Consider the following 26,820-nt stretch of genomic DNA (forward strand, 5'->3'; position numbering starts at 1 on the left):
TTGTCTAATAAAAACTGCGTACTACACATACTACAAAGAATTTGTACATAGAAGAAAAAAAGAACAAAACAAAAATTCCTGAAAATGAGACCCACATAGTGTGTTGAACTTCCAGAAGCTTCAGCAGCAGCAGTGTGTCAATTCTGTCTGAAGATTAAGGCCTGAAAGGACTTTTAAATCTTTTTTTTCTTTTTTTAACATTCTCAATATAAAACACAGCTGTATATCAACCTCTGAAATTCAAAATCAGAGCTCAAAACAGACCCTACATGACACTGCTAGGAGCACTGAAATAATAAACACCCCAAACCTGTAAACATGATTGTACACTGATAATCACATCTCAGCTAGCCAAAATTTGCTTCAAGGCTCCTTCAAACTATTCATACAGCAAAACCCATTTTAATGCTCTTTACAGATCACAGTCATCTGTGAGAACATAATAGGACAAATCAAGCATTGTAGTATCACAGACGGACACGGGCAGAGAGGAAACAACTGCAAAGAACTTCCTGTCATTTGTGATTTTTCATTCCTTACCTTATAAAAAAATTAAGAATAATGTTGAGTATTTTTAAAAGCTCTGCATCAAATATAATAAAAAGTTAAAAATCTTCGTATTTTAAATTTAAGACACCAGCTTGGGTTAAAGTACAGATTCCTGTCTTTCTCGTGTAAATATGAAACTAAAGTAGTATTTGCAATTGTCCTTTCTGAAGAAAAGATTACTGCTCTGACGTACATCACACTATAAACTAACATTCTCACTACCTCCATAAACAAAAACTTAAGAGGCAAAAAGACTGCATTTTACATTTAGATGGTGCAAAAATTAAATTTCACTCAATCACCGAGGGCTAAAAGAAGTCAGAAGCAAGCTTAAGAATCAATATTTTTTTATTTACTGTTTTGTAGTATAAAAGTTGTATATAAACTATTTTGTTAAAAATACATTTGCTAAGCAAATTTAAGAAAAGCAGACTAATATGGCAATATGCATACCCCTACAACAGCAGTGTAGTGTTAAAGGCAATGAAACAGGCACAGTTTCTAAATCCTCTCTTGCTTAGGTAGCAATGCATAAATTCAATTCTTGCACATATCAAGTCTCATAATACCTTACATAATTACTTTATACAGGTAAACAATATTTTACACACCCAACATCTTTCCATCCCTTTTATTCTATGTATTTTCAATGGAATCAAAATAGAAACTACTTTTAAAATAAGTAAAAAAAATACATATTACCATTTAAACTTTCTTCCATCCTTTTGCCATTTATTTGCCATACTAACCCATCATGCATCAAAATACAATATCAAGACAAAATGCCCTTTTTTTAGAAAAAGCTTTGGGGACAGTCTGTAACTTTGTATCTTCTTTCTGAAAATTATTTGAAAACTGCTGTTTTCTCAAATGCTCCCTTTTCCCAGTACACATTTTTATACTCATAGCAATCAATCTCTTGGAAATTGAAAGCTTATTACTACAACCAATACTAATTATATCTTCTAGAAATATTCTTCACACAAATAATCATGTGAAGCTTAATGTGTGCCTGTAAGATGAGATTGCTGTTTATGTTGTACTTAAATATTGAAGAGGTTTCACAAGCTGATTTTAAATTTATGGGAGCAGGGAGCAGTGCTAAACATTGAAGTTAGAGTCCCAGCCAAACAGTTATTTTGAGTTCTCAAGGACAGACAATTATTTCTAAAAATATCCATTTTGAAAAGAACAATAAAACATTTATTATTTTTAAGGCTGGGTGGGTAGTGGTGGATTTTTTGGCAAATATAGCATCGCTGAAAAGTACACATTGATAGGACCAGTCAGTATCTTGTGGATACACACAGAAGGAAGACCATCAGCAGTACATACTTGCAGCAAGAGTGAAAAAACTTGATGTTTCCTGGCAAGACATGAGAGTAACTAACACACAAGCAAGAAGAGTAATTTTGTACACACTGACTGTTAACACTGCATACATAAATCAATGAAGAAACACAATTCTCAGATATGAAGAAGAAACACAATTTAGAGCTCTTGTTTTAAAAGACTGAAGGTATCAATTTAAAATAAATCCATTTCAAAACCATACACTGATTTTCCTTGAGTTCATAAAGCAGATTAAGTTATAGTTCTCAGAATATAGTGCAATCTCTACTAAAAAGCATTATATTAGAGCTTATATTCTTAGGCACTCAGAACAAATGATATGATTTTCTGTTACACAGAAAAGCTTGCTGAAGTATTACAGAGATTTCTCTCCCAGAACAAGTAACAGGACAAATCTGAGATCATAAATAGATACAGAAAATTAATATGAGAATACCATGGAAATTTTAGCATTAAATCACACTTAAAATATTAAAGGAGTAACACTGGCTTAAGATTTTGTTGCCAATGAATACAACTACCCTTAGTCCAATAAAGCCACTCTGAAGCACTTTAGTATAATATTCCATAAATTTTTTAATGCCCAATATTCCATATCCTTATCTAAGGCTTGAAATCTGTTGCCTTAACTTAATAAGGAACCTGTGGGTAAGAACAAGAAAAGAAAAACAAAACTATTAGGCACTCTTCAAATATGAGTGAGCAGTTACAAGAGAACAGGAGAACACAAGGCAAAGAGGAAAGTAACCTCACCAAGAGCTCATCCAACTGCATACAAAAAGATGCTCTTCAGCCTATGTCAAGTAGTAAGAGAGAGTTTTGGGTCTGGGGAACAACAATTTAATTTAACATCTGCATATAACTGAACCAGCCTCTACCGTGAGGTACCCTGCACAGAGTTGGGTTTATGTACTGAAGGCACACGTGCAGATTTGGCTGACAATTATCTCCTTGTATGTTTTACTTGGCTACAAGCAGTTAGATTAAAAGAATATTTTCATCTTTCAAAGGCTGGCTTTTATCTTCAGCAAACACTTGTCAATTTTGGAGCAGGCAGAACAGAAGAAAAATTCAGATGGACCACTGGGGTGAATGTAGTTTATCCATGAGGTAATTGTATTACTCTTCATATTGAGCTCATAAATGCTTGCCTAAAAAAAGTTTAAGACTTGATAAAGCTTTTACCTTTCCTGTCCAAAAACTTGCACGTATGTTTTCTTTCCAAGATGAAGCCATTCGTTACGATGTCCACACAGCTCAACAGTATTTAAGTGTCTAAAACTCACTATTTTACTGGTCAAAAACCATTAAGTGTTTAACCTTGCAGGAATGACACCACAGAACTTTTAAAATGCTACACTGCCACAAATACATTCCTTAAAATAGTATGCATCTCTTGGGAGTTGTCAATTTTCTCCAAAGTGCTTGCAGACAATCTTCTAAAAGTTCCACCTGTAAGAGAAGAAAACAGTTCTAAAAATAAACCTAAACAGCAAAATTAGTTTTAGGATGGACACACCAATTAAAAAGTTAGCAGGTGCTCTGAAATGGAAAAAAAAAGCCACAATTGCATGAAGTAGTTGCCTTGCATTCCAAGTTTAGCATGTGAAATCATAAAGAGGAACTAAAAATTGAGCTAGTACTCTTTGAAATGCATGGACAAACACATGGACCAACTGACAAATCACACCACAACGTTAAGCACTACAAATGGAAAATGTTACATAGCTTCAGTGTACCAGTACCAGTCTGTTTATACCCAGTAGCTTAAAATGGATGTCCAAGAGCTCAACTCAAAGTTTTGACTTCAATTATCAGCTGTGTATCTACCACTCTTTATGTGCCATCAAGCATATTTGAAAGAAAATTAACTGATGGAGTCTGCTGAGAACATGAACCTTGAAGACATAGAGAAGACATGCCACAACTTTCAATGATACAGCCAGCAAGACACTAGATAAGCTGAAACACTGTAGAGGTCGCTTCAGAACACATCAGTTTAGGGAAAAAAAAAACCCTGGACTTGAGAGCAGCAGTAAATACAGGCAGTCAGCAATGCTATTTCATCCAGGTACTGTCCCACTCAGGAATTCCACCTCATACAGGAACTCTCAGTAACAGTGGCTAAAGTCAGCCACAAATCCTCTGAATGACAGAAAAAAAAGCCTCTGAATGACAGAAAACCTTTTCTGGAAGCAGTTAAACACATATTTATGCCTTCTTCATCTGCATCTGAAGTTCTGAGTCAAATTCCCCCAAAGTATAAGCTTTCATCAGAAATGTACTGACTAGAGGTACAAAAGTCTTAAATGCAGTTTATCTATTCAGTTTCAGTAAATTAGGCTACAATAATTTATTAGAAGTCTGAAATAAGTAGCTGAAGTAAAGGTCTAACTACTGCCTGTTTACATGTGAACAGCTTCTCATGACAGTAGACAAAAACTGATCTAGAACCATGCTAGGGAACAGTATCATATCCTTTTTGAAGCAAGATCTGTTTCTTTTTGTAGTGTAAATCAAACAGACCAGGCTAGTTTCCCAGACAATTTACAAAATAGCTTTGTTGGACTTGAGAGACCATTAAAATATTCTGCTGAACCATTTCTCTGCTATTAGAACATTTGTTTTCAGAAGGGGCAAAACTTGAATCCTAAGGGGAGGTTCCACAATAAAAAGCTGCCATAGATGGACAATTTTTTTACAGCTTTACTATCGTATCTCTCTAGAGAAGAGCTTATTTTTAAATTAAAGTAGTAATGGTTTAAATTTATAGAACTTTTAGGTAATTACAAGGAACAGTGTTCCTATTTAGGAGAGGAAATAAAAAATTAGAGAGAAAAATGGACTACATAACATTTTGAGTGATTTCAAAATGATGAGGTTTTTTTAATCAAAGTGCACTGCAATTTATTTTCATATATGCCCTATTCTTTCTATTTCTTGTGCTTAAAGAGAAGATAACTAGCTTGCCTTTAAGTAGGAAAAAAATCATATTATGAACAATCTGATGAGATTTCTCCCACTAGAGATACAGAAAAGAAATAAAAATAGTCACAGAACTAACAAAACAATTAACAGGGCAAGGAAATGCCAGTCTGGTGAAGGAAGATGTTATCTCCTATTGCACTGAGATGATATTGATTTCTAAAAAGGGAAGAAATAGAAAGCACATCAACATAAAAAACCTTGAGCACAAGGACATTATTCTGAATCAGAAAATAAGAGTACTGTTTCCCTTTCACTGACATCTGTAGATCCTTCACAGATTTCAGTGCAACAGTGAAACAGCAGCATTAGGCACCTGTGATTTGCCAAAATGTGTTACAGATCAAAAAGCAAAACACTGGCACAGACAAGTCTGGTCTTATAAATGTCCAGCAATAAAGATGTTTATTCCAATTTCCTAATTTTTGAAACCTGAGCTCCCCCTCCTTGCAATTTAGCCGATCACTGTCTTCTTATTTACTGGGAAAAAAAAAAAACGAACAAACCTCATTACCCTCCATAACTTTTTTATTATCTGGAAGCATACCACATGTCCAAGTCTCTTTTCCTCTACAGCAATGTTTCCAAAAACCTGGGTATAATTTAGTGATGAGGCATAGAGGCAAGACAAATACATTCTGTTTAGTTCAACAGTCAAACCTGTGCTGCCAGTAAGGGTTGGGAGGAAGTATCCCCCACTACATTCCAGCTCTCTAACCTCAAATACGCAAGGGCATTTGAGTCTTACTGCTTTTCTAAACAGACCAAATTTTCTCTAGTGCATTTCCCTCTTCCATTTGAGGTAACCAATAGTTTGACACAATATCATTTTATCCTCTCAGCATACAGAGTGTTTGGCACTGGGTATTTTGTTCACTTTCCTCAAGTCCAGCACCTTTATTATGTCACCGCAGAGCCTTTCTTACTCAAAGGTCAAGACTGAATTTTGAATCACATTTGTTTAAAATCACCTTTCCCCTTCATATTATCCATCAGCATATCATAAAATAGAGGCAAACCATATTAACTTCCAGGGTTTTTTTTTCCCTAACATTCTAAACTGTGAAAAGAAAAAAACCAGCACAGCGAGGATTTCATTTCAAAACCATGCTGGGCATGTTTTTTACATGCTCAATAGAGTAACTCAAGCAATTTACTGAAGTTTAATGACTCACAAGAAAACCCCAACCGCCAGGCTTAGTAATATCCCTGTGAGATCAGCAGTTTCATGTGACTCCACTGCTATTAGTCAAAGCTCCACAGATCTATCAGAGAAGTATCTAGTAAGCAATCATCTTATACAAGCATGCAGTACAAAACAGCAAGCATAAGGAAGCCACTATAGTTATTGAATAACTGTAGTTATTCCAGTGACACAACTGTCAGCACTTGTTTGTTTTGGACAATAAGCACATTGCCACTAAATCTGAGCCATTGCCAAAATTTGTTTATTGCCAAAAAATTATTACGCAGACATTTTATCTGTTGGACTAGTGGTGCCACACCCATAAAAGTTATTTCAACACCTACTCTAATTACAAAATCTGAATAAACAATTAGATAAGAATTAGGTCGATAAAAAACCCTTTCTTAACTTACCATTAACTGAGTGACCACATATAATTTTCGCAGACTTGTGTAGAGAATTTTGAAATTGAAAGTTGAGTTTTCACACAGAACTGACGCATTTTCAACTGTACTGATTACCTGCACATACTTCACAACATAACACCTTCAGTATGAGTTCCTCATGTTCAGATGTTTGATACCTGCCTTTACTCTGAGCTCCTCCTCTCTTGCATGTCCTGTTTGGCAGGCGTGGCGGGTGCTTCGCTCACGTCCTGTTTCGCTGGCATCTCCCCATTGACGCTCTCCACGCCAGTAACGGACATCAGGCTCTTCCGCTCCTTGGAGTTGGATTTGTGATCCACTTTTGTGACTCGAAATCTGAGGTGAGCAAAACAAAGCGCACTTGTATTTCCCCACAGAAGAGTTAGATCATTCTCAGGAGCAACAGCATAGGCAGAAACAAATTTCCAGGTCCCCAGAACAAGATGTCAGAGCAGACACCTACATGGACACTGCTTCACTTCAGAGCATCTTCCTTCCTATCACCTACTGGCCTTTCTAGTTCTCACTACTGTTGAATCACACTTTCTCAGGGAATTGTGTTTTGAAGCAGAATCCACAGATTGCACACCACTTCTTAGAATAGTGATTTTCTAAGACAACTACAATATAAGGTTAAGAATTAAAAATAACAAATAGAATGAAGTGGTTCCTATAGCCTCACACTTACTTGAGAAATACCAAACTCAGAGAAATTTATTAGTATGCAATTCTTGTTTCTTTTTAGCCTGTATCAAATGAGCAAGAGCCTTAAATTTACACCCACAGTAAATCTCCATCTTTTTACACAGTTCTTAAAAAAAGAAAATCACATTTACTTCTTCCAGAAATAACTTCAATCTAATAGTAACAGGGTTATTAAAAAAAAAATCACCAATCTTATAAACAGAGCAGAATCAGTAGATATCTGATCCAAGACTGGCCACTGTAGCATTCTAAGAGAAGCATACAACAAAATTACCTAAGCCTTACCTTCCTACAGAAAGGACTGTAACTTCTCCAATACGACTTCTTCTGTTCTCTTTAGATTTTTGAGCTGGCTTTATAAGGTGCCATCGTTTGTGACTACAGCGAGTACAAACATCCTTTTCCACCACTCCTCCAACAGTATGGAAGTGATGGGTTTTGCAGTTGTGTCTGAATGGAACAACACCTGGTGACAAAGGAGTCCCCGGACTCACTGGACTCTCAGGAGAGGTAGGAGATAATGGGCTGTAGAAAAAAAGAAATAAAGAAATTTTAATGTTTACTATAAAATACTATTTCTTAAAAAGAAAAAAGGATGAAATCCAACCTTCAGTTATGTCTAGTGAATAACCAGTTTTTACAGGAAACATTTATTTGTGAGGATGTCCAGCTTAGAGTTCCCTCCAATATTCTATTTTTGCAATTGGAATCACTTTCACAAACTAATTCAGCTGCAGTCATGTGGTTAAGGTAACTAACATAAAAGACAAGAAAAAAAAGAGAGGGGAAAAAGTCAGCTTAAATAGAAGAGAATAGGTTACATGAACTTACACTGAAGAAGACATTTAATAAGCTGCTTACACTCACAAAAAAAAACTGCCTTGGAAAATTATAGAAAGTATTTCAGAATTGTTACAGGATCTCAAGGAACTCCGAGCAGAAGAGCACAGTCCCACAATACTGAAAGGAGGCAAAACTAAAATGTGTACCACAATGACAAAAGGAAACATCATCATCCAGTTTCAAGGGAAAAAATAAAATTTTAAGTACCTAGAAAGAAAAAGCAGTACAACTGCCAAAAGGCATTTGAGATTAACTAATAGAATCAATCTGATTTTCCTCAAAAGCAGAAAAACAAACAGATAGCAGTGATAGAAACCAGTTGTACTTTTTTTGGACTTTAGCATCAATTTTAACACTGTCTTGTAACACAGCAGACCAGAGCTCATGAAAGGTGAAATAACTGTAGAGTACAGCAGCATCTTGTAAAAAAATATTAAAAACACATACAGAATGTAATGTATCTGTAATTGCTGTGAAACTGCAAAGTCATACTAAATGTGGGGTTTTTTGATGCTGGTTATATTCAGTGCTTTGAATAGTTCACTGGGTAACAGAACAGAAGAACAACTAAAGTACCCATAAGCTTTGGGTAACCCATAGCAACTGCAGAGGTCAAGATAAGAAATTAGAATGATAAGAAGAGAACACGTATATGAAAGACATTCACATATACACAAATCTTACTAAAAATACAGGATGTATTGCAGTAAGGACAACACAAATTCTCAGTGTTTTAGCAGAAAGCCTTTACCCAAACCTAGACCAAAAAGAATCAGACAGATGACCATTCTTCAGAAAAAGAGGATCATGAGCAGAACATGAATCATTAACAACATTCTTGCTTAAAAATGACAAAACAGTGGAAATAACAGAAGTATAACCTGTGAACCTAAATTTACAATACTCAGCATTAATCATGCCTGATCCGATCCTACCATGCAGGTTTAGAAATGTTATTTCAAGAAATACAAACAAACTGCAGAGACTCCAAAGGAGAACAGAAAGAACAAATTAAAGAAGTAAAACATGCCAGAGAAGACTGGGAGTTACTTGGATGCTCATTCTCCAAATAAAAATATTGGCAAGAAATATTTAATGGTCTTCAAATAAATAAGAAAATGCTATTAAGGAAAATAAAAGCAGTTCAAAACCTGAAGCAAAGACAGAACTAATGGCTTCAACTAAGAGAAGGGTAGATTTTACTCAACCATAACTATTTCTATAATTACGAAGTTTCATAGCGCTCAGAACTTGCAAAGAAATACAGAGGATTTCTCCTTGATTACAAAAGCTTCAGGAGTATCTGTCAGATTCTGTAAGAGCAATCATTTTCTCTCCTCCTTACTCTTCATATTTTAATTCACCACTGAAACTATAGGCTAAAATGCCCAAGATAACATTACATATGCCTATGCAAAAAATTCAAACAAATATCTCTACAGAACCACAGACATTTAAAAATATCTATACTTCAGGAGAAATCCCTTTGGAAATTCAGGGGTCTTTTCAATAACCAAGCTTCTCACCATGAGAACAGGTGTTTAATGGTTCTATACTCTTTGTTTTGCTGAAACTATATACTCCTAATTCTTTTATAGGTGACACAATACTACTTCAACTTCCATCTCCTCTGCCTTGAATATGAAGTTATATACAAAGAGTACTGAGAGTCTAGATGTAGGTAAAAATACAAGCACTTACACATATGATGCATCTACAAGTTTTTTTACACATACAATGCATCTAAGGCAGACATGCTTTCTCTACATAATTACCTGTGCAGTGAAAAATCCTAACAGATAGGTCAACCAATGTCTATTGTTACAATTATAAAGAAAAAAGTAAACCAAAAGCAGACACAGAAAAAGATGTCTCTTGTAAGTTAGCACCTATACAAATGAAATGAGTGCTGTTCTGTTCTTTGAAGCCACAGTAGCTTTGGACTAAGCCACCTTGTATGTAACTCCACCCCAAAGTAAACCAGTATTTGCAGCATCTGTAAATTTTTAGACCAAAATGCCGAAAAACTGTATCATGCACCTAGAACATATAACCAGAAGAGCCAGTCACTAACCCAGGGTATATGTTACAATTTAAGGACTCAAACACGATGGAAAAATCAAAGTATTATTCTCTTAGCTGGTAACTCAAGCAAGCGATGTAGTCTTAAGAGTTCAGGAAACAAAGTCCTTTGAAAGCATACGCTTTTAGTTGCCTCAGGAAACATGCATTAAAATGAGGAGTAATTACCTTTCAGGTTCAAAGACACTGCTATCTGCTACCATGGCCTTTAACACATCAGCATTTGCTGCAATGAGAATAAACAGAACTCTTCAAAAGTGAACGGTTCTAACTTTAGAAAAAAACCAAAACCAAAATTAAGGTTCCTCAAAGATATTTCATTTAAAAGAAAGATGACTGCATTATGTATCTCCAAAAAAGCACAAAAGAAAACTGCAGAAAAAAAATGTTAATGTAATTCTATGGGTAACCTTAACATGAACTACTAAAATTGCAGTTGATATCGCACTCAAAGCTCCACCCCAATGCAAGCCATGAAACACAGCCATCTACACAAAACTCTTGAACAAAATCTCTGAATCACCTCACATGTTTAACTTAACTTCCGATTAAAAACATCAGTTTAAGTGAGCCCCACAAAATGAAAATTATCAGCCAAGAACTATCAATTGCTCATTTCCTATCAAAACACACGAATTACCTAATCCCAATCTCAAGGAAAAATACACAAGCTCAAAGCACTAACAGTCTAAAAAAAACCCCGAACAACAGAAAAAATCCCCAAACAACAAAATCCAAAAATCCCCACATGCAAACTCAAAACCATTGCTTTTCCAGAGGACTAATTCAGAGGTAACTCAAAGCAAGTTCAGTGGTCAGAACTCTGATTTATACAAATGTAAAATCAAAAGGCTGACTGCTCTTGTCCTATAAAAACATCCAGTCTCCTAAACATTTCTTCTATTGGGCAAATACATTCTGAACTAACCAAGCATTCCATGGGGTGCTTAACTATGATTTTGTTTTCTCGGTCACATCTTATCCTTTACTTTGCAGACACATGCAGATAACACGCACAGAATTCAACATTAGTGCTATATATCAAATCACCCATTAGTGCTACATAAATACCCATTAGTGCTATATACTGTGTCAGTTATGCACAAGCCTCTCATCAGACAAGTGCTGCAAGAATCACTTCAGGACAAGAAGTTAAATCTAGCCAAAACATAAAAGTTTCCACAGGCTTTAAACACTGCCACTAAGAAAGCAACATTGAGCTTTTACTTCACAAAGCAAAAGGCTGAACCAAAAAGACCCAAACACCTAAACAGTTAAAATACATGGAAATGCATGACCTGAATTTACCATACAAAACAATTTTCAAGTAAGCAAGAAACTTCCCTATTGTGCTTGAAGTTACTGCCTTGTAAAGAAAATTTCAAAGAGCTAAGAATGAACAAATTGGATATTAAATGAAAGCAGGTGAACATACCATAAGTCAGACTATCCGAAAAAACATATTTGTTATAGAACACCATCATAAGGGCTGCTAACTTCAATGGCAGTAACTTCAATACTGTACCTTCATTTTTCATGATGTAGTTAACAATTTGTCCCACAGTGTCACTATTCTCATGTATAGTTTCATTCATTTCTGTGCAAAGAAATAAATATGTTGTCAGTATCTTGGCCTTATGAATCAAGAACTGAACTATTTTAAAAATAAATAATGATAAGACAGTCACAACCAAAACTGAACACAAACCAGAAGAAACTACATTTCAAAAAAGAGGCAAGATTTTTTTGTCACTTGGAGGAAAAGCTTAGGTAGGACTTTATCATCCTTATTCAGTAAAAACTATGAACACAGGTTTATCGTCTCTACAGTAGCCCAAACAAATTTAGCTGAGAACTAATTAAGGTCAGTATTTTCATAAACATACTTCAAAATTCCTTCTCTAGCTAGTAAGGAGGAGACAAATAAGAGAGCAGCATTTCTAATCCTAACAACAGGGAGGGGGAAAAAAACCAAAACAACACAAAATGTTTAACTGTCTCAAACCACTATTCTAAAGCAGCTACTATCCACTTTTATTATGAGGGGGATTCAATTTAAGATTTTCACATCTTCAAGGACGTAACAATTGATTAATTAAAAAAAAAACTGAAAACTTTTGTAACAGAATGCACCCATTAACAATATTAAAAGCCTCCCTAGAATAATCAGCAAAGAGTGAAGATCAATTGGGGAACTAAAACAATGAAGAGGCAAAACTGTGCCCTTCCCTAATAACTGTTATAATGCTTCATTTTAAAAAATGGGATTGAGGCAAGTTTGATAGGCTAGACTCTAAATTTTTCTCTTATGTACTAAATTAGGAGCTTCCCCACCTCTGCACCCATGCTTCATCCTAATACCTGCAACTTTGCAATGTAAATTAGAGGCAGCTCCTTCCTGCCACAGAGACATGGGGGATGTCCCCATTTCACTGCCACTCCCCCGTTCCACCCAGGGGAACTAACAGATCAGATAGCTCCACTCACTGCTCAGCTGCCCCAGGCAGTTAATGCCTAAGAACACATTGACACATCATTACTGCACCACATGGGTCTACCCTTACCACAGAGCCACTGTAATTTGCACTCATTATGAACCTACTGAATGAAATTAATCGGGAGAAAGGAAGAGGAGTATTGACAAGCGACTTTTGTTCTTACTTACATTTTACAAATGCTATACCATGTTATAGCCTTTCCCGCCTGGTAACACCATTTTTTTCCCCAAGTAAGAATAAATGGGAAAAAGGAACAATAAAAACAAGGGTACAAATGAACAAATACTAGGATAAAAAAAAGGCATCTTTAAGGAAAAATTATAAGTAGCATTACATAAAACAGAATAAAGTTATTCAGTCCAAAGGCTTGGTTTTATAAAGAGAGGGGAGAAGTGAATGACAGCACAACAGGAACAAATTAAGACTGCAAAACATAAAACTAAGATTTTAGGCTTTAAATGGAAGCTTTTTGCCACTTCTCAGCAAGCACCACGTACAACAGTACTTTGTTGTTAACAGCATGCAAAATACAGAAAAATGATCCGGTGATTCCATCTGTGGAGTTGCAAACAAATATAGGGATACTTTGATCCCTCTGTAAGCTCCTACTTAATGTTAGCAGACTCGCATGGGAAAAGCGGAACACGCCTGGATTTGACTGGCAGAGATCAAACCCCAAGTGACATGTAGTAACAAAAATATTATTCTTAATACTGCTTTGATGTCAAATATAGACACAGAAATGACAGAAGTCTCACAATAAATTATTTCATAGTAGTTGCAATGTACAGAAATAGGAATTTGTTTATTAGACTTGATTACCTATTTTTTCATCAATTTTTTCATCTTCTAGTTCTTCAGCTTCTGTTGTACAACGGTATCCTTTTTTCTTAAGGATATGGCAGATAAGGATCCCCAAGAGACCCATGATGAAGAAAACAGGAACCAAAGCAAAGGCAATATACTCTAGGTGTTCAGGCTTGCCATCATTGCCATCCATTTTAGTTGTCAAAGTAGTTGTCTGTAAGCCATGGCTTGACAAAACCAATGGAACCTCTCCATCTATGTAAATCAATAAATAAATGTATCACTATACACTGTAAATCACTTGAAAAAATTCAGAAAATTACAAGCATGACCAAATCTCCACAGTACCTTCTGCAATGAAAAGGAAAACACATACTCTACTGGCTGACAACTTACACCAGAAACAGCAAATATTCCCTCTTCACCAAACAATTACAAACATCTAACACCCAAAAAACCTGTGCGATATTTCATCAATATAACAGTGAAGAACCAACCATACTGTAGCCTGACAGGCTTGTAATCTCAAATAAAGGGCTCACATGTTTCACAGAAGAATAACACTACCATTGCTCCTTGTTCACATCAGCGAGGAAAATGCTATCATATTCCTCCAGTCCAGGAGTTCATGCAAAATTACCAATAAAATGTGGATCCTTCCCTAATATGAGAGTAAATACAGGATTTAATATTGACCTCGCATAGAAAAATTATCAGGTGTGAAAGAAATAGCCTTGATTTTTACTTTTCTTTTGACAGTGGAAATTCTCAAAAGAACATCCACTCCCTACTCATCAGAATAAGGTGGACTCATTGTTTGTCTGAGATCTGGAAATCATTTTGTATTTAAACTTGACATGAAAGAATTCTTTTTGCTTGCAAAGAATTTAAGTTGAAGCATTGTCACACACTATATCCACATTTAAGCACTTTTGTTTCATTTAAGTTCTGAATTTCACAGATGTAAACTCCATGTTATAAACTGGGATTCTGACCTATCAAAAGTATAAAATATTTACATTAGAAGGGAAACTTGAAATTCATCAGCCCAAGTGCTGCTAAAAGCAGCACTGATTAGATCAGGTTTTGCACATAAGCTCCATCCAGATAATGAACATTCCACATCTCTGAACAATCTCTTCAATATTAACACACTTTTAAGTCCAATATACACAAAGAAACTAAGAACACAGTACCTTCTCCCATATCAAAGTATAAAAAGGTCAACAGCTCAGATAAATCCAATATTACACCTTGCATACTCAAAACCTTTGCAAACCCTTAGAGCTTATACACATTCCCCACCCCATACAATAAAGACTTACATATTACTATCCCAAACATGCATTTCTACCTTCTATTCTTCTCCTCCACTCCAGCAGAAAACAATTTTTTTTGAGTAGGAAATAATGTCAACCAGAAAGTGTTCATTTTTTTATCCATCTATTTCCCATCTACTTGTATTGAAATGGACAAGGAAATTCACCATTGTTCCATTCATCAAACTCGCTGAAGAATAGAAGTCAGCAGAAAACCATTTACATGACAGGGACATTTTCACAACACAAATGTCTACAATTATAATCCTTTCCTTTCAAAAACAAAACAAACAAAAACCAAACCAAACCAAACAAAAAAAAAAGAAAAAAAAAAAAGGAAGCCTCCAAAAATTTGCAGAAAGAGCATTATTCCACAAACATCTCCTGCACTGGCTGCAAAACTACGTTGCATTTGAGAAACACCAGTAAGGTGACAGACAGCAAAGAGAAGTTTGGTACTTACCCTAGTTTTCTTTATTCCTCTAGAAACAGTAAACCTTTTATTTTAAAACATTTCTGAATTTTTCAGAACAGTCTCAAATTGTCAGTTGGGTAGTTAGTATGCAATACACAAATCTTGCTCAAAGTGAAAACAATGGAAATTACTTGAAATAACGACTGATAAACCCCAATTAGCAACAAGAAAAAAAGATGTATTAAGCATTTTGCTAAAATAATTTCCTACGAAATAGCAGAAATGCAGACAAACTGAAAGAAGTGCAAACAAATTACTGAACAGATCTCAAAACTAAATGTTAAGCAGAATCTCAGGATATTTGCTTTGGACAAAACCAGATGGTCTAGTTTGTTCCCAAACCCAAAAGAGAAAGCTATTCACTTTTAAGAGGGCAGCAATCCTACAGATGACTGTGTGCAGAATTTACCAACATGTAACCTTTGAAGCTCTAGTATGCCTGAGTAGGACAATTGAAAAATATCTACAATTTAACACTTCAAGACTGCAGTTGTTTTATACTGCAAGGAAACAGAAGACAGGAAAGGGTAAGGGATACAGTCATGTAACTGAGAAGGCTGATCTTACATGCAGTTTACTTGCATTCTAAGAATTTATAATTCATGTTTTAATATACAATTTTTTTTTTTTTTAACTCATCAGGTAGCAACAGCCACAAAGTATCCCAGTTAATCAGCAAAAGTAGTTTCATTTACTTTCGAGGCAGGAGAAAACTATCACACCAGAGAAGTATTACTTGAATGACTACAACATCTCAGAATCTAGGAAATACAACTGAGACAGTATACAACACAAGTTCTTAAGGGTGTTAATAAATAAGCACTTTTCCTGCTCAAATCTAAGACAACACAACACGCAGATACTTTGGATTTTGTTGCACTGTATTGATTTTAAGAATGAATGGGAAACACCTCCCTTCTATCAACTTCCACTTGCTAGTCAAGCCATTTTGTGGAAGGGTCATAAAATTTATCCAACTCAACTTTGGGTTTTCTGCCTCCCTTTGTGGCAAGAGTGCCACGGATTGCCCAAACAAGCATCCATTTTCTCCATAACCATGGCAGGAAATTCCCACCAAACACAGAGAGCAAGGGGGCCTTGTAACATGGCTAGAGGTCCATGCCTCTGGCTTTCCACATCACGGTTCACTGCAATTCCTCCAGATCCGAAGTGGCTTTCAGAGGTCCCTTCCCATTCAGTTCTCTGCTACACCAGTCACTGTGCTCCTGACAGATGTAATCCTAAAAATAGTTTTTAACTCGATTACTGAGATAACCAGGTTTCAAGAAACAAGGCCACAAAAAAAATCTTTCATTTTTAAGCAGTCATTTTACTGAATCAGTATAGCCTGAGGTTTGGCAAACTCCTCTGTTAAGACAATCCACTGACTGAGTATGCTGAAGTGGGGAAAAAACAATGAGCAAGAATAGACAAGTACATCTAGAACAAACATCCCAGAGTAATTGTAGTAACATGGAGCCACAGTCTCAGACTATGTTCAAAAAAAAAGGGCAGCAGCATTAATTATGTGCAGAAAATTTTTAAATGTGAGGGCAGTATTCAAGGCCAGGGTGGATAAGGTTTTGAGCAACCTGGTCTAGAGGGAGGTGGTGCAAGGAGGGTTGGGACTGAACAATCTTTAAGGTCCCCTTCAACCCTCAGCATTCTATGATTCTATTAAAAGAAAGTATAATGTCCAACATAATTATTTTTAAATCATCAACCTAAAACCCCATCAGCGACACAGCCATTGAAAACACAGATACAATTTAACACCATCACCACCCTCCAAAAGAGCAAATTGTGCCTACGTTTCCTCCAAAAGGAAAACTGTGCCTACACTGGCACTTTTTTTACTGACAGAAGAAGGTTGAAATAATTACAATTTATCAACTGAATCCTCAGTAACATAGATTAATCTATTAATAGGGTTAAGGTTTACAGAGATTTTGAACTATGAAGGAAAACATACTTAGAAATATTTTTTTCATTTAAAAATTCATTAAATTAACATGGATACTTCAACATACCAGATTATTTACATAGGCCTATGTGACTTTTCTTTGGTTGTAATTAGATACCTAAAATTCAACATGAAACAAACATTACTAGTAAAACATTGTATCAATAACGTTTCTATAAAACCATGCTATTTACACAAAGTCCAGAAACTGCTTGATGCCATTCATTTTTTGTTCAGACACAAAAATTCACCAAAAGCAATGCAGAACTATCCAAGAAGAAATTAGCTGAATCAAGTACTTTGGTGCCATGTAACCTTACAAGCAGAGCAAAGCACTCAGCTTTCATTATCAAACACCCTACACAGTCTGCCCTCAAAACCCTCAGCAATTATGCCACAATGCGAAGCCAAGCCCTGAGGACCTAAACAGGCAGTACATTTTATGTGCCAAGTCACAGTTCCTTCATTGTGCATTCCCCATTCCCTTTCCCCAGAGGCACATCACACTTCTGTCAGACTGCTGACAGTTCACCTCAGTCTCATGATGCATGATGCTGCTTCTCAAAGGTTTTAATAAGGCCATAGCAATCTTCCTTGACTTGAGTCAGTTCATAAAGAACTGATTTGTTTCAGCGCTTTGCTGTCCTGGCATTTTTATACACCAGTCATTGTATACCAGTCTACATATCAAACTTACTTGAAGATGTGATCTAAATGAAATTATTTAGAAGTGATATTCAGCACACTTCATGATGTTTAAACTGAAAATAATAAATTGCACTCATGCTACTAGTTCAGATCCCATGTACTCATTTGCTTAAAAAAACAATATATGCCAAGTACTGAAGTTGAATTTTGCCTGCCCTTACTTCCTCTTTACCTAAGAAATAAAATATAAAGATAGTCAATCTTAGACAAGTCTTTTGGTTCTAATCACTGTTACTCAGATACACTGGTAGTGTTCTTCCACCTCAGCAATTGCTGAAGACAAATTACAGCACCTTCAGGAAACAGAATATAAGAGGAAAAAAGTTAGCAGATAAGTGGAAAAATATTTCATGCTTCATTCAATTGCAATTTTTACATGGCATAGACAAATTTTTCATAAAGCACATGAGAAATTTCTAGAAATATTTAATCTTAATCCTATCTTGCCTAAAGTACGACTCAGATCCTTGAAAAACAAATCCTTTTAATAACCAAGATCAAAACAGTTTAGTTCTTATATTAGCAGTATACAACTCAGCATTAAAATAATGCAGTTTTTCTAAATCTCCTATACTAAATCTAAGTAGAATCTACACCCATCTGATTACTTCAAGCACATTCCACTTGTTTTTGTATTGTTTAATTTAGAGAAAGTGGGCCATAAACAACAACGTAATCTTCTCTCTGCTCTAGTGGTAAAAAAATCCTCTTTAGTTACTCTGGATTTAGCCCATTATCCCCATGCCATTTACCTTTTATGGCATGCCTTTTAAAAAGGTTTGTTTACATGTTATGAATTTGGTTATTTGAGCAATCTACCTGCTAAAAATAGATACATATATATACACTATCATCTTGTCCATTAAGTTTAAGGAGTAACAGGATCATATTCCCTGCTTTTAGGAATGAAAATGAAACATAGATATCAATCTCACAGTATACAGAAACAAACTATTGTTGGCCTTAATGTAATTAATATTTAAACAAACTAAATATGATCACATACAACCTATTTAAGTACAACACAAATGAAATATGGTATGGCAGATGATCTGCTCAAACATCTCAGCTAAGCACAGCTGGAAAACAATGTCTCAGTAGCAATATCAGTTTCAGCATTTCTCCCCCTCCTCACCATTAATGGGCCAGTCTACCCAGCAGCAGAAAAAAGGGCCATCACTTAGGGTTCAAAATACTTAAAGAGAATATTGTTTGCATGGGGGAGTTTTGGGCTCTTTTGGGGATTTTTCTGGTGCTTTGTCTTTTCCCTTCTTTTGTACCTGGATCACTTGTGGATCAATTCACCCCACAGACCTACACACTGCTGCTAAAAACATTGCTTAAGCTTTCTGAGGCAATGGCACAAGGAGAAATGGTCAGGCAGCCTGTGAACCCAGCTCCCCCTGCAAGGAAAAGATACCTGATGATGATATGTAGTCATCTTCTCCAGGCTCTACAGAGGGTGTATTTTCAACTAAATTAAACACTAACAACACTTCCTACCTCCAGGACAGATATCAAAGGCGGATGGATATCATAGAATGATTTGGAAAGGACTTTAAGGACTATGTAATCCCAACCCTGCCACCATTGGCTAGGACACCTTCACTAGATCAGACTGCTCCATCTGTATGTGCTTGTTCATTTACAGCATTCATTTTAAGTATCATTTAGCATAAAAACTTCTTTCATGTTAAATTACATGCTTTTAAATTCAGGCATAAAAATAAAAACTCCTTGTTTATTAGCTTAATCTCCTAAACACACACTAAATACCTCAATCTCAAGAATTTAAGAAACTAACTTTACTTTTAAAGTTGAGTTTTAGTGAAGTCAATTCAATGCCAGCTTGTATCTCCTAGCATTTCAGAAGTGGTGGATATTTCCTTAAAAGAAAAGAAGTTCTAAATCCGTTGTATACTTTCATTCAGTACCTTCAACTTACTCAGAAATACAACATTCTATTAGAGCTGCAGCAGAGGTTTCTATTATAAACTCACGTTTAATTTTTTTAGATTCTTAATTCAGGTGCTTAGCAGGGAAATCATTTAGGTAAATCATTTACTCTGATGGTAATCATGTCTTTTTTACTGATAGTAAACTTAACAAGAAGAGTTTGATGCAACGTCAAAATAAATATACTTTTTACAAGCTATCTGATTCAAATAGTATTTATCTATTCTGGCCACTACAGTCAAATTGCTTTTGCAAAACTAAGCAGATGAAATTACTAGCAATTGCAATCACAAGACAAAATATACCACTGCCCAAAACACACACACAAAAAAATAATGAGGAAACATTAGGGCTTCTCTGCCTTACTAGTCAGGTGGTAGCTACAGAAGAGAGCAGACAAACTAGAAAAGTCAGTAAAGAAGAGGTTAAAAAAAGTTTAGATATTTTCTAGAGAAAAAAAACTCTCAAGTGAAGAAAACCTATTCTCTACCACTTGCTTTGTCTATTGTTCAAGGAAATTGTACATCAGGGAATATGCTTAAAGTGAATAACAAAGGAAAGCCACCTATCATCGAAGAAGAACATTCAACACATTTGTGAATTCCGCTTAACTTCTGGCTTCCTTATAGTAATCAGAACCTACAACCAGAAGTGAAATAAGCAGGAAGTGAGATGACAAAAAGGAAGCCACATGATGAAGGAACATACTGACAACTAATAACATACTGCCAACTGCCTTAGAGGTTACAGGGCTGATTAAGAATTTCTGTTAAGAACAAACTTCAAAGCCTTCATCAGATTTGTCAAAAGCAGTATGTCAAGAGTGTGAGCAGAAGGATCAGCCAAGTTTCCTTAAAGCTCATTTTAAATGCACCTACTTAGTGATCACCAACAGTAAGCCCCAGGCAGCAAAGTCTCAGGCATGACCTGAGACACCAAACAGCATCCATGGTACCAACATTGTGCTCACAACCATAAACACCGAGCTTTTCACAGTGACTCAGGCCACAGCCTGCTAAGAGTTCTCACATTAGAGACAAAATCTCTGGCTCACCAAAGTCACTACCAAAATTTTGACTATAGGCAAATTTTGCAGGAGGTCTGGGAAGAGAGCTTTCTACACTGAAAGGCAAGTCCCCACCCTGACAAGTCCTTTACTAATGCAAATTTCTTCTGAATTATACACCCTATCAACACATTCAGTAAATTTCTGCAGAAAGTTTTAGACTGGCTTCTCTGAAAGCCTCAGGGTAGGGTGGGGATTCAGAAAGGAGGTACCTGCTATGTAAGGTAGGTCCTACTCACAGCAAAAAAAAAATATAGCTAAAAGTATCACTGTATAATGCATATAAGACTCAATGATTTTGAGTGCTGAAATAATTGCAATAAACATTGCAATTCCCTCACAGCCAGAGAGAGCTTAAGAACCAACAGGGAAGACCAAACCTAGTCAACCATCAGTCACCACACCATGAAGGCATCTGACATTGTTTAGAATTCTGTGAGAAAAAAAAATTAACAGTAGATAGAGCAGTTTTGTCCTGTTGAGAAAGGGAAAAATTTAAATATAAAGGGAAGTAGTATTTAGCCTGTTCTTTGTGCTACACAGTATGTGATTGATAATGCTGCATTAACACATACAGAGATAAAAAGCTTATGGTTCACTGTTTACCAGTACTAAATTGCAGTGCTTATGGTGTAATTGCTCTGGTCACTACTTGAGCAGCATATAGCTCCTACAGCAAAAATACACAGAACTGGGGCTTTACATTTGCATTTCTGTTGGAAAATTGTGCCTCAAACTTCAGTTTTCAAATACAACAGCACACAGCTGTCTGTAGCTCTGCAAACAGCTACAGTACATTTAATAAAGCACATTTCACCAGTATGGCCATTAAAAAGCAATGAAATCAAATCCTTCCTGGACACATGAGCTATTTAGTACTATTGCATATCATTGGTTAAATTCACAAGCACAATCAGCATCTAGTGAGCAGCACTAAATCAATGCCACCAAGTACACTGTATCAATGAATTTATGCATGCTAACAACAATCCTTACTAGTTTACAGAAATCAAAAATCAATTTTAACCCAAACCAAAGTATCTCCTATGTGAAGAGGTATACTGTGATCTTGAGATACAGCAGATACGTTGACAGAAAGCATTTGTAAAACTCTGAGAAGAAAATTCTTTCACAGCTTTTTGCATCTCTTGCTAGACTTGCCAATTTTTAGCCTGCATAAGAACAATCTTCTTTAGCTAGATAGACATACAGCTAAATTGCTGCTGTAGTTATTAAATCCTACAAATGTACATAGCATACCAAGAGTTCTCCACCCACCTTCAAGTTCAATAAAGCAATCCTGAGTATAAACATTTGTAAAAAGTCAGTATAAACCTACATACACACATCCTTTCGTTTACTAAAACATCTGTTTACAGCCTCTTCAAGATACCACTAGCAGGTAAACAGTATAGTAATTACAGCATTACATGCAGCAATTCCCTGAAGTAACAGCCAAAGAGCAAACTAGTTTTTATATGTTTTAAAAAATATATATAAATATATATATATGGTCATGATCAAGAAGAGAAGAAAAATCTACAACTTCTCTCCTCCTCACAGTTTGCACAGAAAACCTCAGGTCCTCAGACAGCAGCTACGAGGCAATATAAATCTGAAATTCAAGGTGCACAGTGGTACTTATTTCTTTCCACTCTCCTGAAGCACTGGATGACAAGCCCTCCATTCTTCTTGCTTTCAGAAAATAAAGAGCAGGCAGCAAATATCTCAAACCCTTCTGACCAAGCTTACCTGCACCAAGTAATATACAGATCTACAAAAGGAATGCCAGAAAGACAAGAAACACTTCTGGATTTATTCTTTGCTAAAAAGTATGGCCATCTTAACTGTTTCCACTAAGCTGAAAGTTTACTCTCAAACAAGCTGGTACACTCTTACTTATGTCATACCACCAGAAGGTAATACAGCTGATCAAGCTGAAAGTAGAAACGAGCATCACAGACAATGCAAAAAAAAAAAAAAAAAAAAGAGGAGCACTTCAGACTACACCCGCAACAAATTCGGTTTCACTTTGAGATTATTAGTAGCATAACAGTCGTGGTTAGACATAAACAAAGAAAATGTCATTTTAAACTAACTTCCTCTGGTGATTGTATGTGTGCAAGCGCTCTTCAGAGTTCCTAAGGGTTACAGTCAACTTTTCATTTCCAAAACCTAAACACTAAGCCAAACTTAACCTCACAAGTGAGGATAAAATAGAAACAATTCTTTAATGCACTTCTATCTTAAGAGCCATCCGATCCCAGCCAAAGTGAATAGTCTACGGAGGAGTTGTGAGACTCGAGCTCGTACAGCTCATTGTAGTTTTCGGTTTTTTGGTTTTTTTCCCCTCGCCACTCCTGGCTATAACCCCCTATATCAGCAGGGCCGGGCTGTCCCGACATAAGCACCGTGCGATCGCTGAGGGCATCGCAGCCCGCCCGAGCGGGACCCGGCGGCGCCCGCCCCGAGCGCCCCCGCCGCGCTGCGCTGACAGGCGGGAGAAACTTCAGCCGCCGCCGCCGCGGAGCTCTGACCTCCTCCAGCCCGCTGCCCCGGGCTAGGGCGGAGGGGGACGCGCCCCTGCCTTGCCGCTCTCCTCCCTCGTTCCCCGCAGGGACTCGAACGCCGGGGACCCCGAGGAAACCGCGTCGGGCCCCGGCAGAAGCAGCGGGGTCAGCCTAGACATCCTAGCGGCGAGTGAGGCCGTGCTGCCCGGCGAGGTCACAGCCCCCGCAGCGGTACAAGGGCCGCCGGCGGGGAACGAGGGGGTCGCAGATTGAAGCGTCCCACCGCGGCGAAGGACCGAGGCCGCAGCGACCCACCGAGAGCGGAGCTGTTGCCCAGCCTGTCAGCCATCAGGCCCAGCGATGGCGCAGTCGGCGGCATCCCGCCTGTCGCTGCCGGAGCCATTCCCAACGGCTTGCCCGCGCTGCTGCGCGTTGGCAGCGGGGCCGCTGCCGCCCTACCCTGCCCGGCCCGGCCCAGCGGCGGCGGGGGCGCGCCCTGCCCGCACGGCGCCTGCGCGGGGCCGCCGGCCCGGGGCGGTGCTGCCCCGCAGCGCCCGCCCTGCCGGAGCTGCGGTGGCGAAGCGCCGAGCCGGGCCGTGCCAGCCTTAGGGGGGTGCGAAGGCGTTTGTTGTACACTCCTGTGGGGCCTACCCGAAGGCTCCCAGACATAAGTTTAGTATTTCAGCTCCCAGACGTGGTTTCCTGAGTCCAGCGACCGCAACGCTGGAGTGCAGGGGGCAAGATGGGCGCGGGCCACCATGTCCTAAACGGCCCGAGGTGACCACTTGACCCGTTTGCACGGCATTGGTATTGTGCCACAATGGCTTCCGAGTGCCTGGGGATAGTACAGGGCCACCCTCATGGAACTGCCCACGGGGGCGTCTCTCACCCGGGCAGGTTTGGGTGTGTCTCCCTATGGGTGTCAGCTGTGGCCAGGCAAGGCTTCTCTACCGCCGCTGCCTCAGGGGCCGTGCTCGCTGTGCTGGCAGCTTCTGCGTGCCAGGGCTGTGTCAGGAGCAATCTGCGCCAGCATGGAGCCTGTTACCTGCATGGAGGGTACTGACACTGTGAGGGCAGGGCAGCGCACCTGCCCCGAGGAGCCACAGGGCCTTGTGGAAATTGTTGCCACCACAGCAGCATTATCACTAGGACGTGCAAGCATTCAGAAACCAAATGTGGCCCTGCATTCGCTGTCCCTTAGCATGTGGGGGATTGCTTCCACTCACTCTGTTACCTCTTCCCATGCACCAGGCCCGAAATTCATGCTTTATTCCTTAAATCTTCCCTGCTAAACTCGAGCTTAGTTTTACACTGGTAAACTTAACTCCCCTGCTTAGAGCTTGGCCCACTTTGTATTTCAGCATCCACAGCTGGACTTTCTACTGACGTGGCATAAAACTGACTTATTCTTGTACAAGGTAGAGGCAACTATAGCTTCCCAGTACTTCCAAATAGAATACTCCAAATTATTCTAACCTAAATAATTTATTAACTTGCTGTTACTGATTTTGAATACCTAAAGTAAACTCCACTCATTTAAGATACAATATTGCAATAATTATAAGGACAGATTTTTGAATGGGTTTTTATCTGGTACCAACATTGTGTGCAGAAATACTCATTTCTGTACACAGTGTTGGTACCAGATGAAAAAACATTCAGCCCCTAACTAGACCCATCCACATGTATCTACCTCAGAATACCAGACTGCCAGTTTCCTGTTTGGGACAAGCACTCCAATTGATATCTCCTACCCTTACTACCTCCCAGCCTCCTTTTCTAGAAAAAAAATATGCAGAAAATTATGTTCTCAAAAATAGTACATCAGTACCATTTCTGCAATAGACAAAAAAGAAGTGCTCTGGAAATAACAAAAGTTTTAACCCTTTTCCTCTGGGCTTGACTGTCAGCTCTATTCATGGTACTAATTGTAGCCACTATTTTTATGCAATTATTTTTTTTCAGAAGTACAAGTATTAAAAGATTAGGGTGATTCAGTATCTGAGATGCTTATAGTTGGAAATACCTCTTCTCAGTCAAGTATGTAACCAAGAACATGAAAACTCAGATGTTTTCTTACTACTCGGTGCGAGACTCATCTGTTTATTAACCAAATAATGAGGACCTAGCAGAGCTGTCTTTTTCAACACAACAGGCAGTCAAGCAGCAGGACACAGGGTTCTTTGCACTTTTAAAAACAATTATTTCTTCCTCTTGGATTTTCTACAGAAAGCACTGCTGCTTACCTCAGTTGCCTCTGCTCTGCCTCTTACATTTTTATTTACTCTTTTTTGAGGGTGTGGCTCTCTGTCAGCTGTTCTCAGTGTCACAAAAGTGACAGACTGGGAGAGAGATACAAACTTCCTTTTCTTTTGGGTAAAGTGCAGCACTGCAGACCCCTGCTCAAAGGAAATGGCAAAATGCAGCAGGATTACTGAACCGTGTCTGCCTACATGAAACAAGCTCTCCAGAGACAGGCTTTAACTCAATCTCCCTCTGACTTCAGAAATTTTCCTTTTAAGATTAGATAACTAATCTGGGTTTACAAGCAGGGAATTGGCACAATTTCTGAGACAGTAGCTTCCTGCCTTTCTTTGTCCACTGGAACAAACACCCCTGGGCATGGGGAAGCTATCAAATTAGCTTTGCCACTAGAAGATCTGTGAAACCACCTGTCAGCTTTTATGAAAAATAATAAATCTCGCTCAAAACATTACTAAGTTTCCTTAACAGTCTCAAAACTACTTTTCAATGAGGTTTAATTGGCCCAATCTATGTCAGTTATTTCCTCAGGATTTCTAGAATGTATCTTCAGTTTGTTCCCATTACTAGAAAATGCAATCAGTTGGGAAACATGCAAGCGGTTTTTCTATTGCAAAGTAGTCAAAGAAATTTTGTTTTAAGTAGTATTTGGCTCTATCCACTACTAATTCTTGAAACTTCCATCTCCAAACTAAATTCCAGTGTTGATTTTCTTTATTGGAAGATCTTTCCAGGATTTCATTTTTATTGGTAATAATGCCTGAACAATCCAGACAACTAATTATCCTCATTTGTAGAAGTTAAAGAAAGAATAAGCATTGGCAGAAGTAAGAAGAAGACAGGAAGCATTGTTTGCACATCTTAAGTAGTGTGGTCGTAAACATCAAAACAAAGTGACACTGGAAATCTCATATCATCAAGCCTGTTTATGTGACTTAATGAGATACTTTAAACTGAACTAGCAGGATGCTAATTTCACAATTAATTTTTTATATATATATATATGTAATTACTTATTTAAATTCATCTATTTCAAGTATGCACAAATACCTCAGTGTAAAACTAATCAGCCCTCTTGCTAGTAAAACGCAAATTATTGATATTCCTTTCGCTTTTCGCCAGTTTGAG

General features: G+C 37.7%; 1 protein-coding gene across 1 annotated transcript; it reads right to left on the reverse strand.

Moving 5' to 3' along the window:
* Window positions 1-879: 879 nt before the first annotated feature.
* On the reverse strand, window positions 880-23,921 carry RELL1 (RELT like 1). Its single transcript, XM_030947905.1, has 7 exons — window positions 23,746-23,921; window positions 13,449-13,688; window positions 11,654-11,725; window positions 10,297-10,354; window positions 7,489-7,728; window positions 6,661-6,834; window positions 880-3,354 (listed from the first exon to the last, which is right to left on the reverse strand). Exons 1-6 carry the CDS (start codon window positions 23,831-23,833, stop codon window positions 6,663-6,665), a joined length of 870 nt encoding a protein of 289 aa, XP_030803765.1. The 5' UTR covers window positions 23,834-23,921; the 3' UTR covers window positions 880-3,354; window positions 6,661-6,662.
* Window positions 23,922-26,820: the final 2,899 nt, after the last annotated feature.

The sequence above is a fragment of the Camarhynchus parvulus genome, chromosome 4 (genome assembly GCF_901933205.1).
Source record: "Camarhynchus parvulus chromosome 4, STF_HiC, whole genome shotgun sequence".
NCBI lineage: Eukaryota > Metazoa > Chordata > Aves > Passeriformes > Thraupidae > Camarhynchus > Camarhynchus parvulus.

Excerpts from the sequence above, each read along its gene's own strand:
- RELL1 (XM_030947905.1), bottom strand. The coding sequence starts at position 23,833 with ATGGCTCCGGCAGCGACAGGCGGGATGCCGCCGACTGCGCCATCGCTG. Across the intron at positions 11,726-13,448 it reads AAAAATTGATGAAAAAATAG|AAATGAATGAAACTATACAT; the intron begins GTAATCAAGTCT and ends TTCTTTGCACAG. Across the intron at positions 6,835-7,488 it reads ACAGTCCTTTCTGTAGGAAG|ATTTCGAGTCACAAAAGTGG; the intron begins GTAAGGCTTAGG and ends TGCTCACCTCAG.